This window comes from Alligator sinensis, unplaced genomic scaffold (genome assembly GCF_000455745.1).
Source record: "Alligator sinensis unplaced genomic scaffold, ASM45574v1 scaffold17_1, whole genome shotgun sequence".
Classification (NCBI taxonomy): domain Eukaryota; kingdom Metazoa; phylum Chordata; order Crocodylia; family Alligatoridae; genus Alligator; species Alligator sinensis.
This window is the reverse complement of record NW_005842491.1, coordinates 849,571-865,460: the sequence shown is the minus strand read 5'-3', so window position 1 is coordinate 865,460 and position 15,890 is coordinate 849,571. Positions and strand designations below refer to the sequence as shown.

The following is a 15,890-nucleotide window of genomic DNA, read 5'->3' as shown; positions in this document are numbered from 1 at the left end:
ACTCTTTCTGAAATGACTTCAGCTTGCAAAAAATGGAATAAAGAAAACAGCTTATGCACCTGCTATTATGCGATGTTTTAATTTTAAAACAGGTTAGTTTGATCCTAACCAGGGCCACTAACCATACTGGCACTATTCAAGCTATATTTTGAGAGCTAATTTTGCACTCTAGTAGCAGCAGACCGAATAAATGGTGCAGTACTACAGACGCCTAGCTCCCAGGTCCAGTTCTGAGGCCACCAACTTGGTTCTTTAGTTTCTGTTCCTCTTGTGGAAGGAGAATCCAAATCCAGACTGTGCAGGCAGCTGTTTTTGGGAGCCAGACTAGCTGATGTCAAGTCCATCATCTGCAGGCTACCTCTTCTCCTTGGGAGACAGGACTGCAGTAGCAAGATGGGGGTAGAGGGGGTGTTGGTAATGTGGCTATTTTGAATAACGTGACATGCTCTTCATATCAATGATAAAAGTTCTTATAATTAAGCTGCATATAAAACCTTAGCTGGAAGTCAGAGGGGCAGCTCATAAATTAAACTGGGGAAGTGGTGTGCAGCCTCTTCATGCTCAAGGATGGCAGCAGGATTATCCAACACCTGGCTGCGCTGAAGACTTGCTAAGCAAAGACTACTGTTTAGAAGTAAGCTGCAAGGGTAAAACTACTTTTGCTGTGTTCCCCTGACAGAGAGGCTTTAAACTGTGCTATCACATGAGTTTTACTGAGCAGTGAACTTCTGTACTGCTGCAGCATTGTATGTAGAAGCATCATTACCAGTTTCAGGTGGCTTTTAGTGTGTTCCTCCATCCTTGTGCTCTTATGACCAAATGAGAGATTCTTGTAAGACCTTTTCATTTGCATTCCACTCCCCACGCTGGAATTTTCTTCACTGAATTATACCTGCAAATGTATTGATAGGTAATAACAAAGATTTGGGCATGTACTTGGCCAGTCCTACATCCTCTGATCCATGCATGCTGAATTGCATTGTCCTCGTTTTCTGCAAACAGTAGCTAGGTTCCAGGCAGGGTGAAACTTCCACACTGCAACAGAAGAAAATACATTTTCTGCATGTGCCAATCTGCAAACCAGCACCCAGCTTCTGATATCAGTACGTATCCAGAACGACACCACTGACTTCAGTAGTTACTTTGGATTTACACCAAAGGCACTAAGAATTATAACTCTTTTTGTGATCTTGCACTGGGTTTTGCTAGAGAGAGTCTCATGTCATGCATGATCCTTTGTGTCTTACACAATGTCATAGGCAAGGCTTAGTTTGGTTCAGAGAAATGCACACTGCACATACAGTGTACTACAGATGGGCCTGAATCAAAACTCTACCTCCACACTGAGATACTTTGGGGGCGCCTGAAATTCATTCGCACATCAAAATTTCGCAAGTGATCGAAACAAAGTCTTTTAGTAGGGACACCCTTGAATTTTGAAACATATGAGTTTCAGATCCAAATGTTGGGGGGACTTGGATATGTCTAATATATTAACACTTCATTCATCACTGAAAGTTACCCACCCATGAAATGAGCCATGACAGCTCTTAAGAGTGCTAGCAACACAAGAGTTTTAGGACAGGAGGTGAAGAACAATAATACAGCTGTTGGAAGAACGTACAAATACTTAATGTAATCACCCTTACTGGATTTTTGCCAGACCACCACAGCTAACACTTTACTATTAATATAAACAGCCCATTTATTGCCTTTCCAACTTTTTGATGGTCTCATTTCTTGGCTTTGTAAATGTTTCATATATTGCAACATTATCCATGAGCTTTCCACACTGTCCACCCCATCAGGTTTGTAAGCAGTCTGATGGCTGCTTACCATCAGGTTTTGCAGTTTTCTTTTCCATGTCAACCTTTCAGCTTATACTGCTGCCATGTGAAATTCCTTTCTGCTGGCTCAGAGGGAAGTATCACCCATCTCTATGTGAGCCTTTTACTGAACAGTAGCATACCCCTAAACATGACCCTTCCCTTGACAGGGATTTCTGGACAGCTCATAATTAATTAGCTGCTGTCTTGAAGGAAGTGCAAAGGAAACATGGCACCAGCTGTGAAAGATAAGGGAGAAGGGAATACAGGAGGATGGAATTCAATGGTTTAAGCTGGTTTAAAAAAAGAAAGAAAAGGTTATTTTATTTTGTGTGTGTAAAAAGAAAAGCCTCCCATCTTTACATTTTAAGCTTTTAGGGCGATGTCTCTAAAACAGTTATTAAGAATCATTGATCATGCCACAGAAGTGCAGCAATTTCTGGGGTGGAACAAAAGCAACTTTTTAAAAACAGGCAATATTATATAATATTTCCAGATAGAAAAACGAGGAAAACTCACGTATCCAAATCCAAAAGGTGTTAGGCAAGTATTACACTGACACACTTAGATAATACTTTCCATTCATGCATCTCAAAATGCTTTAAAACATTCAAGTTAAACTTCAGGACATTCCTCTGGGGAGACAGGACTATGGAGGGATTGGGTGTTTTCCACAAAGGTACACAGGAAATAAGCCAAGTTCTACTGCTTGAGTTTGTTACTGTTATGACACTGAATCATAGAAACAAAGGGCTGGAGGGGACCCCAGTAGATCATTTAGTCCACTCCATTGCTCAAGGCATGTTCTTCTCTGCCTAAACCATCTCATCCAAGTGTTTGTTCAACCTTTTCTTAAAGATTTCCATTGCTGGAGATTCCAGTGTCTCCCTAAGTAATCTGCCCCAGTGCTTAACCACTCTTCCCATTAGAAAGCTTTTCCTAATATCCAGCCTAATTAAGGTAAGCTAGTTGAGTCCATCTATAAAACTTTCAGCCAGTCTATAAATTCTTGAGGAATTGCATTAATAGGAAATATATTCCATAGAGCTGATAGCTCACCCTGTCAACATCCTTGCTTTGAGCAAGGGAATAATGTCATCCTTTCTACTGCCTCTGCAGAGGCCTCAAAGATCTTCCACAGAACTGGTAATGCATCTGTTATTACCAGTGCATGTCCTTTAACCATGCTTGACCGTGCTGGGAGAATTCACTTGGATGCTCCTCTAGCTAATCTCTTTAACACGATTTTAAACAGTATTTTATAATCCATGTTGGAAAGCATCAGCAGCAATTAAATTATAATGAATAATAGTTATCGTCATCATCATCAGGAAATAGTTCTTTCCTCGCAAAGATCTCAAAACACTTTACAGAAGTGGGACAGTATTGTCCAAATTTTTCACCCCCTCTGCCCCCATCTTTCACCCAAGGAAACACACACCAGTAGGCAATATAACTAGTCAAAAGTCTGTCATCAAATCATTAAAAGAATCAGGAGCAGAACCCATCTCTCCAGACCTCCAGTTGCACCTTTTGTAACTGGGCAAAGTGTCTGGTTCTGCCTTAAGGAGTCCTGTGAAAGGAAAGTCTATCATTTTAAATCAATAGGGCATTGCTTGCTAAAAGCTTTACAGCAAAGTGACCTCACCTGACTACATTCCTGTAGGTTCTTCTGAAGTCTTTGTCCAGGCACAGCGTGAAGGTCTTTTGATCCATGCTGCTGACTTCGATACTGTGCATTCTGATCTTGTTTGTCATAAACTAGAACAGAGGGGAAAAAAAACCCAATGAATTTTTAACTTCCCTTGCTCAGGCTGGCAGGAGAGGGATGGTGTGAGAGAGCTGGAGATGGTGAGAGAGTATGTGTATGTATGGGTGAATGTCTATTTATTTGGCCTTGGAAGACAAGATGTGACAGGTGAAATGGAAAGCTAGCTCCTTCCTTTTCCTTCCCATATAAACGTGCCAATATTTGCAAAAGCAACCAGTGATTTTGGGTACCTAATTTGGCACAACTTAAAAGGAGCCTGATTTTCCAGTGTGCCAGGCACTCACAGTTCCTGGTGAAATTAGTGGGAGCTGCAGCTGCTCAATCTCTCTAGAAAAAAAAAGAAAAAACCCAGGCCCCTTTAAATGTGCCCATGAAACAAGGAACATGAAATTAGTGATAAAAAACCCACTGTTTAAAGTCTCCTCACACTTTGAATTAATTCAGCAGCCTTACAAGGGACTGCTAGTGTTGGAGTCTGGGGTTGAGACCCTCACCCCACTCCTGCTCCTCTGTGCCCCAGTGGTGTGAAAGAGCCTAATTCCACTACATGCAATAGTGGAGGATTCCTCTCACACAGGGAAAGGCTGCACAGAGGATGTCAAGGGAACTCCCTTACAAAACTCTGGCTTTGAGGTTGTGCTGGAGATGAGACTGGAAGCAGACAGGGCACACTGAGAATGTAGCTGTGGCACATAATACTGCTGAGATTCAAGCAACACTGCAGACAAAGGCAGCCTGAGAGACTGCTGTTATTTATGCAGGCCCCAGTGTTGTCCAAGATAACACTAAAGTAACCCATAATTGAAAGAGCACACAGTTGGCTTAATGCAGGGGTGTCATACATACAGCCCACAGGCTAGATCCAGACCAGGCATGTGTGTCATCCTGCCCATGGTGCTTCCCTGTCCAGACAATTCACATCCAGATCTAGGCTGAAAAACATCTTGCTGCAGATCTCAAACCCACTGTGCCAGCACAGCCAACCCCCAGGGGGTCAATAATACTGTACCCCTGCCACCAAATTTAGAGTATATGATTGCTGTTCAGCATGCAAACCTGATGAGTGGCAGTAGCATCAACCTCCATGTATTGGCCATGCTAACAGCAGCTTGGGCAGCTCTGACAAGAAGCCCCACAAACTGGATCTGGAGGTGGATTATTTGACCTACAAAAAGCTCCTGATTGGAATCCAGCTCACCAACTCAAACAAGTTTGACACCTCTGGCTTAAAGTCACCCTAGTCCTTCCCCCTTCCACACACACCAAAGTGGCCATACAATGTGTGCTAACCCTCTTAGAGATACAGCACATCATCTCATTAGGGCTGGGAGGAAGTGACAGAGAAACATGACCTGCTTCTGACTGAGTTAGCAATCCCAGGTCATGCATATTTAGCTTTAAATGCTGGTTGTTAAAGTTGTTTGAGTCACTGCTTCTTATTTTTGTTCCTACTAAATGAAAATGTTTTGCATACAGCCTTAATCTCAACACATGCGTCTTTGAGGATTAGCTCACTGGAGCTGGAGAGGCTTCCAAAGAGATCTCCCTGGGGTTTCAGCTAGAGCTAGAGTGCGTCAAAGATGCTTGTGCGTCAGTAGTGGCAGACAGAAACGGGCAACAAAATGGGATTAACTAAGGAGAGGAGGGGAGGAGGTGCTACGGCTCTGCAAAGCAGTCCACAATGGAGGCAAAACTTTCATCTAAGCTTTTCTTCCAGTGTCTAGTGTCAGGCTTGCCTCTGAGGTGACCCCATCATCTCTGCAGATCTGTATTGCTTCTACTGTTGGTTTTTTGGCTGGAAAGGATCCAAATCACAGTTACACCAAGACCTGTTTGCAGTGCTCTGGCAGGGACAAAAAGGTCTTAAAATAAAGGCAAATTTATGCTCACAACAGAATGATGTAGAGGGGGCTTAATATAAACAAGAGTCACATCCTGTATCTCCACTCAAAAGTTTGTCCTCTGTGTCCTAAAATGTAGCAGAGCTCATGATCTCAGTGTCAGGTCTTGCTAAACAAAGATGCTAATGCAAGGAAGGTTCCACCCAGGCAGTGCTGAGGGGCAAGAAAGAGAGCATTGCTTGGATATTTCAAGAGAAAAGGTTGAATTGCTTGGATTTTTCAACAACAAAAACAACTTTAATTTCCTTTTGGGGAAAAAAAAAAAATCTTTAAACATTTTCTAACCAACCCTACACAACAGTTCTGTTCTCCTTCTATAGAGCAATAGGAGGGCTTATTTTATTTTGTTTTGATTTGTTTTTTAGTAAAGAGAGAGTAAAGAATAAGAGAAATCTCTAATAACATGCTGCTATTTAAGATTTTCCATTTATAGCATTTCTTTCAAATGACTATAATTAATGGAGTGCTTGTTACTGTGGGTAACCTCAGGAGTGATAATAGGGAGTACATGTTAGGTTTGATGGAGTTCAAGGGGTAAGGCTGTCCAAGTCCTACCCTATATTCCTCGTGGATCCATTATGGAAAAGAAGGGGAGCTCAGGATAATCTCTTCCTCTTTTACTACTCTTATTCTACTGTGTGGATGGACCCTCATGACATGTTTTAGTGACTATGTTGGCCAGTCCTCCTTCTCCCGCTCCCTGCAGCAACTTGCAGTTTCCCTTAAGGGCTCTCATCCAAGCGCAGGCTTGACATTGATACAGACTCTTACTCCCCAAGCTGTCACAGATACTTACAGAAAATGATCTTCCTGAAAGGTTGCTGGTTTTGATGACTTCAGTAATATACACATTCAAGCACACCAGATCTGCAACAGAATTGAGGTGTTAAATCAGCAGTCCTCAACTTTTCTAGACTCAAGGCACCCTTCATTAGGCTCAAGGCACCTCTGAGAAAATGCCAACTGTTAGCTTTCACTCAATTCTTTGAATACAGAAAAATTGTGCAACTCTTCTGTTGCAAAGAGCTCAGAAAGACTGCAATAGATCAGAACGTTTTGGACACTATGGCTTCCTATTTGAAATCCCTGGGTTTGTGTAAGCAGGTATTTGCACACTTAATCATGGCACTGTGGTGATGAACTGTTGTGTTATCTGCAAATCCCAGTTTCAGTCCATCTCCTGGGACTCTCCATTACTAATCCTTCTTTCCATCTTTCCCATCACCCCAAAAGGAAATGGAGAGCAATGCCAGTTCCCTACACTAGGTAAGACTGAGAGTGAGGCCTGTGTAGCAACCCCAAACATTACCCCAGGCAGTTTGAACCCTAGGCTCTCCCTACTCCTATATCATAATTCATAGGTCCTATGCTAGCTCAGGACCATGTTTGGCTTCAGCTGTCCAGTGTTTCTGCGCTTCAACCCAAAAATAGACAGAACTTGAATGTAGTGCCTTGAATTTTTGGCTCCGCTGAAAGCAACATTCAGGGGCTGTTTGAATGTGAACTAAAATAAATGTTATCATAAGCCCTGGAGAGCTAAGAGGGGAAACTGAGCCAAACTTAACTAAGAAGCCCAGTGTCCAAAAGTGTCTCTCTCTCTCTTCCTGGCCTTGGGTTATATCAGAGATGGGAATCTATGATACCTTGGTCAGTGCACACATAGAATACATGGAATATAGATCAGAAAAAAAATATGCAGGTGAGTCCAGACTACAGTTATGTTGTATTCTAAGTTACTGGGAGTCTTAAAACATGAGCATGAGACTTGGGAGATAGGAACATAGGAGATGAATGACTTCAAGCTATACTGATCATGTGTGCTGCTATATGAATATCCATATGCAATGATTAAGCTCCACAGTCTAATACTAGCATGTATTGAGCAATTTCAGGCAAATTCTTTTGAAACTTGTCACTTCAGCTTCTTCAAAGTCCTGCTCAAGAATCCCAATAACACTGAACAGGTAGGAAAAAACAGATGTCCTCACAGACCCACAAAGAGGAGTCTTACCTTCAGCTTCATCAGGCGGAATGGCTTTCATCACCAAGCCAGTAGATCTCAGCGAGACACCCAATTCTTTTCCCCGACTACTCAGCAAAACCTGCAGAAAAGGTTCCATTAACACCATTACACTTCATCATGAAAAATGTGTTATGCCTAAAGAGAAACAAATTAGTGCCTGACACATGGATCACACATTGGGTGAGGGTAGGTTTGTCTTCAATCTCCCTCACTCTCCTCTCAGCTCATATATCCCCTACTGTGTGAGATACCCAGGGATAGCTACATGTCTCCCTACTCCTGATCCCATTGTAATGCATATTCAAATCCATGGCAAATTACAGTGGGATGTGTGTTCATCTGTCTATGCAAACCTTCTCTGTTAGAGAAAACAGCAAAGACTAGGACCAGGGAAAACTCATCCAAATGGAGGGGAAAAGGGTAGAAAATGTAAAATACCCCAAGAGCCTCATTAACAAAAACAAATTCTAAGCTGCTCAAGCAAGAAAGGGAATTGGGCATGTATCTGAATACTTAGCCCTCAAAACAACCTCCAGTTGACCATTGGCTTCAATGAGATGACAACTCACTGAGTAAAAGGACTACAAAGTCTACATAAGGATGCCAGGACTGGGCTCTTAAGCCTTTTTGAGACCGAAAAATAAGTACCTTTTTTAATAAAAAACAGTTTTAGCATGTTACCTGGACATGGTCAACAATAAGTAATCACTTTGCCCTTTAAAAAGCCTCCTCCCCCACACCAGAGTATCAGATTTAGATCAGACATTTGGACATTTTTTCTAACCACAAGGATAGGTCAGAATCGGAGTATTTTACCTTGGAGGCTGTGGAATCGCCATCATTAGGGCACTTTACAGACAGGTTAGAAAAATATCTCAGTGATGGTTTAGGTCTAGTTTCTAGAGATCCTGCCTTGGGACAGGGGGATGGAATAGAGGACTTCTCAAGCTCCTTCCCAAGAGTCCACTCCTGAAGTAATGTGAGCATGTTCTTGTTAACCAAAGCAATAGCAGTTTTTTCTTAACTGGGGAGTCCACTCTATAGTTCTTGCCTAAAGGGAGCTCCCTGCCTGCCAGTTAGGTCAAAAGGAGTCCTATGAACAGTGAGGTGTTGCATGCTTCTAAAAGCCCTGTCTTACCTTTCTATACTTTGCTGCAATATCTGCCCCAGGACCTTCCAGCATTGTCTTCTTCCTTGCCAGCACTAAGTCTGGAATAGGGAAATCAACAGGAACAAATAGCACACATTGTTCAGTAAGGGATAGATCTCATTTCACTTTACACAACCAGATGACACTTACCTAGCATCTTACGTACTACTAGCCAATTGCCCGTCAGGAATGATAGGATGTGGGGGATGGAGCGCTGCCACCGCCTCCCAGGAGCAGTGTGGGGGGGCTTGCCCTGCCATCCCTATGTTCCCCTCAGCCAGCATCCCATGCTGCTGCCACCTCCAGGGAGCAGGGCTGGGGAGGGGGGTGCGGGGCTGTTAGGTCAGCAGTGCTGGCCTTGCTTCTCTGCTCTCTCCTCACCATCATCCCCACTCCAGAACGGTCTTAAAAAATTCTGATTGGTTGTTTCAGTTAGTGTTGTGATTGGCTGCCGAGACAACCAGAGTGCGAATAAAGTGTTATGGACAGACAGAGGCTTTTATTATATTAGAATTTTTGGTAATTATGCACAATTTACATTTCTATTTCATCTGCTAGAGAAAAAGAATCATGTGGACACCTGCCTGTTAGAAACAAATGGTGGAGGATGAGGGCAACCCTTCCATGTATTAGCACAACAGCCTGATTAAGGCACTCTCCTCGAAAGTGGGAGACCCAGATTTTAGGCCCCCAGAAAGAGTTTGAAACAGCATTTAGTGCTTTCCAGCACAGGTCTCTAACCACCAAACCACAAACTAGCCATTAATCTAGGGGTCATGAAATGAAATTAGGAGGTAGCAAGTTTGAAACTAACCAAAGGAAGTTCTTTTTCACACAGCACATAATTCAAGTGTGGAATGCACTGCCACAAGGTGCTATGGATGCTGAGAGTTTAACTAGATTTGAAAAGGGATTGGACAAATTCTTGGAGTAAAGATGCATCAGTAGCTATTGAGTTACGGGTACAGCCTCTGAATCAGAATTTCCTAGACCTTATAGGCTGGAGGCTGCAAGTGGGAGAGGAACAGGGGAAACACCCTGGTCATTCCTTGCTCATTCTCCCTTCTAGCATCTACTCTGCCACTGTGTGGTACAGGATACCAGGCAAGATAGACCTATGATCTGCCCCAGTAAATGGCAGTTCTTATATTCTTGTGTTCTAATAAGTACGCTCTCCAGCCCTCCACTTGAAGCTGGGCAGCCAGGAGAGGAATATAGGCATGGCCAGGAGTAAGCAAAAAAGGTAGCTGGTGTGTAGCACAGTGAGATGGTCGCTGCCCTAAGTAGGACAGACCCCTGGTTCTACTTTAGACCCTTGCTCCCACTGAGGCAGTAACTTCTGCACTGCACTACTCTTCATCTACTATATCCAATGATGATGAAATGCAAGGTGAAATTGTTCAGCTTCCACCATGGGTTTTTGCCAGCTGCAGTTTTAGGACCTAAACATGTACCTGGGAAAGGCTACAGTGTTGTGCACCTGCCTGGCCTCCATGCATGGGATTGCTTGTGCATCCATACTGCACCTACAGTAAAACTGCAAACTGAATGTAAATGCTATTTGGTGAAGTAAAATAGGATCTAGTCCTAACTGTACATATCCAACTCCCATAAAAAGATTCCCATTGACTTTAATGGGAGCTGGCTCATGCCCTTTCCACTATAGCATAGATCTAAAGGTAGAATTAGAACCCAAGAAGTTTTCATTCTAGTGTTTTTTGGAATACTTCCAGTCTCCATATATAGTCCCTGACCTCATCTGTTGGCAATTTCTGAAAGCAGACTGAGTCACAAGGAAAATATTTTGCAAACATTTTTTCAATTGCCTCCTCTTTAAAAAGCTACATTTTTCAAATTCCATGTTGCACATGGAAGTACTTGGAAGTTTCACCTTCTGAGATGAGGCACTAAGGTCATATATCATGACCAGTCAGTAAGCTCGACATTGGTTATGTGTGCTTCCAAGAGCAAACGGAGGCATTTGTCACTATCTGTAAAGCCCCTACATAGACTGGGAGCTAGCTACTGGAGGAATCATGGTTCTACTTGTATCCTGTCTCGAGTTGCCTCCACATATCTTATTCTGTGGTGCAGGAGAGGGTACTGCACTCCACACTGGCATCACTACACTACATTTGCTACCTGTTCTGGGCAGCCCTGATTTGGGCCTTGAAAAGCTAGCCCTTTTATCAGTTTTAGTGATAGTGTTAGTGTGAGTTTAGTGTGAGTTCTGGCCTATGTCAACAGAAGCAGACCTGAACACTGCCTGAAATCCTCAGAAACTACCAATTTATTGCCCCATTCTACATCTTTTACCTCCTTGGTAACTACGATGAGCTTGATCATGCATAGGGAAAACTTATGAGAGAGTGACAAGCCCAGATTAGAAGGGATTTGTGGTGTCCAAGGAAACACCAAAACCCAAAATGTACCTCTGGTGGGGTTGTAATCTTGTACTTTTACACTCAGCTCAGTGACAAACACGTCCTCTGCTGGCTCCTGAGCTGTGTCACTGAAGAAAATCTGAAAGACAAAAAAACTTCTCTAAGACTAGATCCTGATTGTTCTCCAATTCGAGACATGACCAATATCTGTGCAGCAACCACTTGTGCTGTCACAAGGAGGAGGCTGTGGCTTCACATGGGAAACAACTAGATAGAGACAAAGGCTACATCATGAAGAATGAACCGAGTTCATCCACATCTCCTTATTCATAGAGGAGATACAAATTCCAGAAGTAGGATACTCCATCTCAACATTTCCCATCCTCTCCTAGAAGGGTCAGGAGCATCCAAATCGAGGAGACAGCGTTGCATATAGATGCAAATGGCATTTCCCTTGGTGCACTATGCACCTCACCACTGGGTGTCACTTTTGACTTATACTTGAGTCTGTCAGCTTAAATCCTTTCACAGAAAGAGACACCAATTTCAAAGTTTTTTCTTTTCATGGGCAGACAGTTGTAAAGGGGCCTTAATCTAAATGAAAATTAGGCCCTGTGGAAGCAGGATCATGTCCAGCATGAGTTCAGGGTTTATGGATAGGTTAGTTTCTCATTTTTAAAAATCAGGCCTGGAACCTGCTCCTGTTCTTTTGGTAGCTCAATTTCTCCCTCTTTTATTTGTCTGGAGTTTTTTAAATCTATCATGGAGCAGAAATATTATAGAATAAAAATAAATGTAAAAATAAAATCATCAGTCATAAAGCATCAAGGAGCAGAGTTCAGGGCAAATTGGAGTTAGAAGAAAAATAGGAAGTCTTGTCATGCACTGACAAGGTGGGATACTTGTCCCTTTCTGGGCTGGTACACAGAAGGTAGCCCCTTATAAACTTCTTCATTAGATACACCTAGTCCATGACCCAAAGCTACCTAAATCATTTAACAGTGGCTGCTGGAAATGAGGATACAACCCAGACCTTACATTTACCAGCAACACCATCACTGGGCTAAGTAATAAAATTGTTTTAGACCTTACCCCACATTCCCAACATCAGCCAGTTGGCATTCAGATCAAAGCCACAGTAACACCTATAACAGTGCCATTTTTTGGACGTTTCAACCTTTAAAAGGCAAACTGGAAAGGCTTTTCAGAATAACTTGATGTCAGACAAAACCATCAAAGCACTGCCTAAGAACTATGACCAATTCATAAAAGCTGTACAGAAATCTGCAGGATGAACATCCTGTGGGGCTGCTGCATGAATAACTTCCCAGGCTTCACTCTGCCAACCACTGGCCTACATGAAGACAACAAATGACAGTATGAACTAGACCCTTTTTCTGCAACCACCACTACTACAGGTGAGGAGCTTATGTTAGCCATCATAGAAGAATGCCGTAAATCCTGGCAGGTTGTGATTGAGGCAATTGATATGATGGATAATAGTAAAAAGGCATAAGTGACAATACACACACTAAGCAACAACCCAGAAAGGTAGAACAACATCATAAATGTCACTGCTAGTCAAATTGCCCACCAGACGTTCTTCAGTGGAAAAAGACCAAAAACAAACACCCCCCTCCCCCCACCCCAGACTAAAAAGGCACAAGTATTCCAAAGACCTGGATTTTACAAGCCCCTTCTTAATGACGGAGATGAATGCTGGCATTAAAGCACTGATGACCAGGAAAGCAGCTCGCCTTGATGACATACTTACCGAACAAATCAAGCAATTAAGATCCCAGACTCGAGAATGGCTCCTCTGCCTATACAACTCATGCACAGCCAGTCAAAAATTTCCAAAGATATGGCAACATGCTCAGGTAGTGGTGTTTCTAAAGCCAGGGAAAGATCCACCAGATCCAAAGAGCTTCAGACCTCTCTCTCTGCTATGCCACACATACGAATTGTACAAACGACTGATACTGAACTGATTTGCCCCATATGTGGATGAACACTTCATCCCTGAACAGGGCAGCTTTCACCCTGGAAAGTCAATGAGCCAGCTACTCAGTTTAAACTCAACATATTGAGGATGGTTTTGAAAGAGGCCAAATCCCCAGAACTGTTTGTCAACCTAACAGCCACCTACTATTCGGTTAACCCAGGGGTTCTCAAACTATGGGTTGCAACCCCACACGGGGGTTGTGAGCAACTTAAAAGGGGACCACAAACTTCCTAGGGGGTACACGCGGCGGCGTGGGGAAGTGGTGCATGGCTGTGGCACGGAGTGGTGGACGGCAGTGGTGGCTGCTGCATGTGAGCTCCCTGTCCCCTGCTGCTGCCATCCAGCACTCAGGGGCACAGTATCACAAAGTTTGAAAACCCCTGAGTTAACCACTGACAACTCCTCCAGAAGACCCTGGAAATGACAAAAGATCAATGCCTTACTGAGCTGATAGGAACCTTGCTTGAAAACAGATTTTTTTGTCAAACTGGATGGGAAGAGAAGATGGAGCCGACAGATTAATGGCCTCCCCCAAGAAAGCATACCTGCACTCCTGTTATATAATATCTATATGAATGAGCAGCCAGTTGATTTGGAAACAATGTTTCATCTATGTAGATGACTTGTACATAACAGCCCAAAACACTGGCTTTGACCATGTTGAAAAATCCCTAAGCGAGGCCTAACCTCGTGCTACACTGAAAATCACTTAAGTGCCAACTCAGTGAAAACACAAGTATATGCCTTTCATCTGAAAAACCATAAGGCCAACTGCCAGCTCAGCATTACATGGTCCAGAACCCCACTGTTCCACTGTGCAAATCCAGTTTACCTTGGAGTTACCTTTGATTGAACAAAGTGAACTCTCATACAAAGAACAAATCATGAAGACAAAAGCAAAGGTGAGCGCTCGTAACAACATTCTGTATAAACTCAACTACTCAAAATGGGGAGCTAATCATCTGAACCACTGCGCTGGTTCTCAGCTTCTCCTCTGCCGAGTATGCATGCCCTGCATGGGAGAGATCTGTACATACAAACTGCCTTCACCCCATTCTGGATGGTAGCTGCAGATGCATCACAGGATGCCTGGAGCCCACCAGGCTGGTATCACTCTGCCTGCCATCAGAAGAGCAGTGGCCAGCAGGATAGAATGACTGAGATAAACTGAAGATGCGAGACACCTGCTGTACAACCATCCCACAGCGCACAAAGGTCTCAAGTCATACAGGAACTTCCTCACCAGCACCCAAACTCTCGATGCCACACCCAAGGAGACACGATAGAGGCTGAAGAAAACACCCGACAGTGAAAAAGAACGAACATTTCAGCAGCTGAGTCCTTACCAACCAGGGGCTGATGAACCACAGCAAAGGTGGCAATGTCTCAACTGTGAGCGTAATGGAGTCAGGCACTCCAAGGAACTAATGAAGAAGTGGGGCTATACCACTGGTTCAACCACCTGTGACCATGGCACAGAGCCTCAAACTATGCAACAGCTGCTGCAGTGCCCACTGCTTGAAGGCACATGCAAGATCTCACAAAGTAAATCAGCACAAGCATGTGTAATAAAATAACTGCATGTCCTGTAGAGACACAAGGGCCAGGGACAGAGATTACACATAAACCAGTTTAAGTGATCAGAAACTGGTTTAAACCTGTAACAGAACAGGCATTCAGTGCACATAAACCAATTTGAAAATGGCTGAAACTGGTTTGAGATAAACCTGGTTGAATGTAGTATCAGACTTAACTGATATGGCTCAAACCGGTTTATGCAATGTCTGTCCCAGACCCTTTGCTGGTTTGAGTTAAATCAGAGACCCCCAGCATCCTGGCATGCTCTCGGGGTGGGGGGATTTCTGCTCCAGCCCAGCCGAGCTGGCTCTGCACCTCTGCTCCGCAGCCCGAGCTGGGACCGGCAGGGGTCGGTCAGAGAGGGGTTTAATTCCCCCTCCCTCTGCCACCAGCAGTGACCCGAGCCAGGTCTGCTTGCACCCCCTTGCTGCTGCAGCAGGGGGGCATCATGGCCCCCGAGGCAGAGCGGGGTAGGGAGCAGAGTTAGTTTCCCCTCTACCCCACTGGCAGCTGGGTGGCTCCCTGGCCAGAATAGACCCCCAGCTTTCTCCTTCGCCAGATGAATAAACTTGTCCCTGCCCTCCCCAGGGGCCTTGCCTGGCTTCACCCCCTCCCCATCGCTGCTTACTGGAGGCAGCAGCCCCTCTCACACTGTGCGGGAGAGCGAGCTCCTTCCCAGCAAGGGGCTGCGCTGCGGGCTCGGGCTGCACAAGGCAGCGCCAGGGTCTGGAGCCAGAGCCCTGCAAGCCCCTGCAGCGCTGCCATGCTCCACAGCCACTCTGCCAGCCCTGCCAGGAAGCTGTGATGGGCTCCTGCCCATCAGACACTCACCACTCCAGCTGCCAGGCAGGGGCAGGGCAGGGCTGGCCCCCCCACTGCTCGTTCTGTGCCGGAGCAAGACACTGAGGGGGCTTATTCAGTCCCCACTAATCGCCACCAAGCTTCAGCTGTGGCCTGACCAGGCAGATCCTGCGGCCAGCAGCTGAATAAGCCCCTTTCTGCCAAGAGGGGCTTGCCCAAAGCACAGAGAGAGGCTGCTTGCACAGCAGCCAGGTCTGCCCGGCTGGGTCACAGTTGCCCTGTGCTTGGACACAGCGGCTGAATAAGCCCCCTCCTGCCAGCAGGGAACTGTCTCCGGGCATAGGGCGGCAGTGGCTGGGCTGGGCAGACCCTGCTGCAGTGCCGCAGCCTCTCTCTGTACTTGGGGCAAGCCCCTCCTGGTGGAAAGGGGCTTATTTAGTTGCTGGCCGTG

At 44.7% G+C, this 15,890-nt stretch overlaps 1 protein-coding gene across 7 annotated transcripts in view; it reads right to left on the bottom strand.

Annotated features, from left to right (window-relative positions):
- Positions 1-6: 6 nt before the first annotated feature.
- PIK3R6 (phosphoinositide-3-kinase regulatory subunit 6) overlaps positions 7-15,890 on the bottom strand; it is a 73,009-nt gene continuing 57,125 nt past the window's right edge. For 6 of the 7 annotated variants that reach the window (XM_025212895.1, XM_025212893.1, XM_025212894.1 and 3 more), the window contains 6 exons: positions 11,104-11,194; positions 8,660-8,730; positions 7,510-7,600; positions 6,295-6,365; positions 3,475-3,587; positions 7-1,035 (listed from right to left, as the gene is read on the bottom strand). In XM_025212895.1, the coding sequence (XP_025068680.1) occupies positions 879-1,035; positions 3,475-3,587; positions 6,295-6,365; positions 7,510-7,600; positions 8,660-8,730; positions 11,104-11,194 (594 nt within the window). In that variant the 3' untranslated portion in view covers positions 7-878. The remainder of the gene's footprint in view (positions 1,036-3,474; positions 3,588-6,294; positions 6,366-7,509; positions 7,601-8,659; positions 8,731-11,103; positions 11,195-15,890) is intronic. The other variant, XR_003095810.1, reaches the window with a different exon arrangement.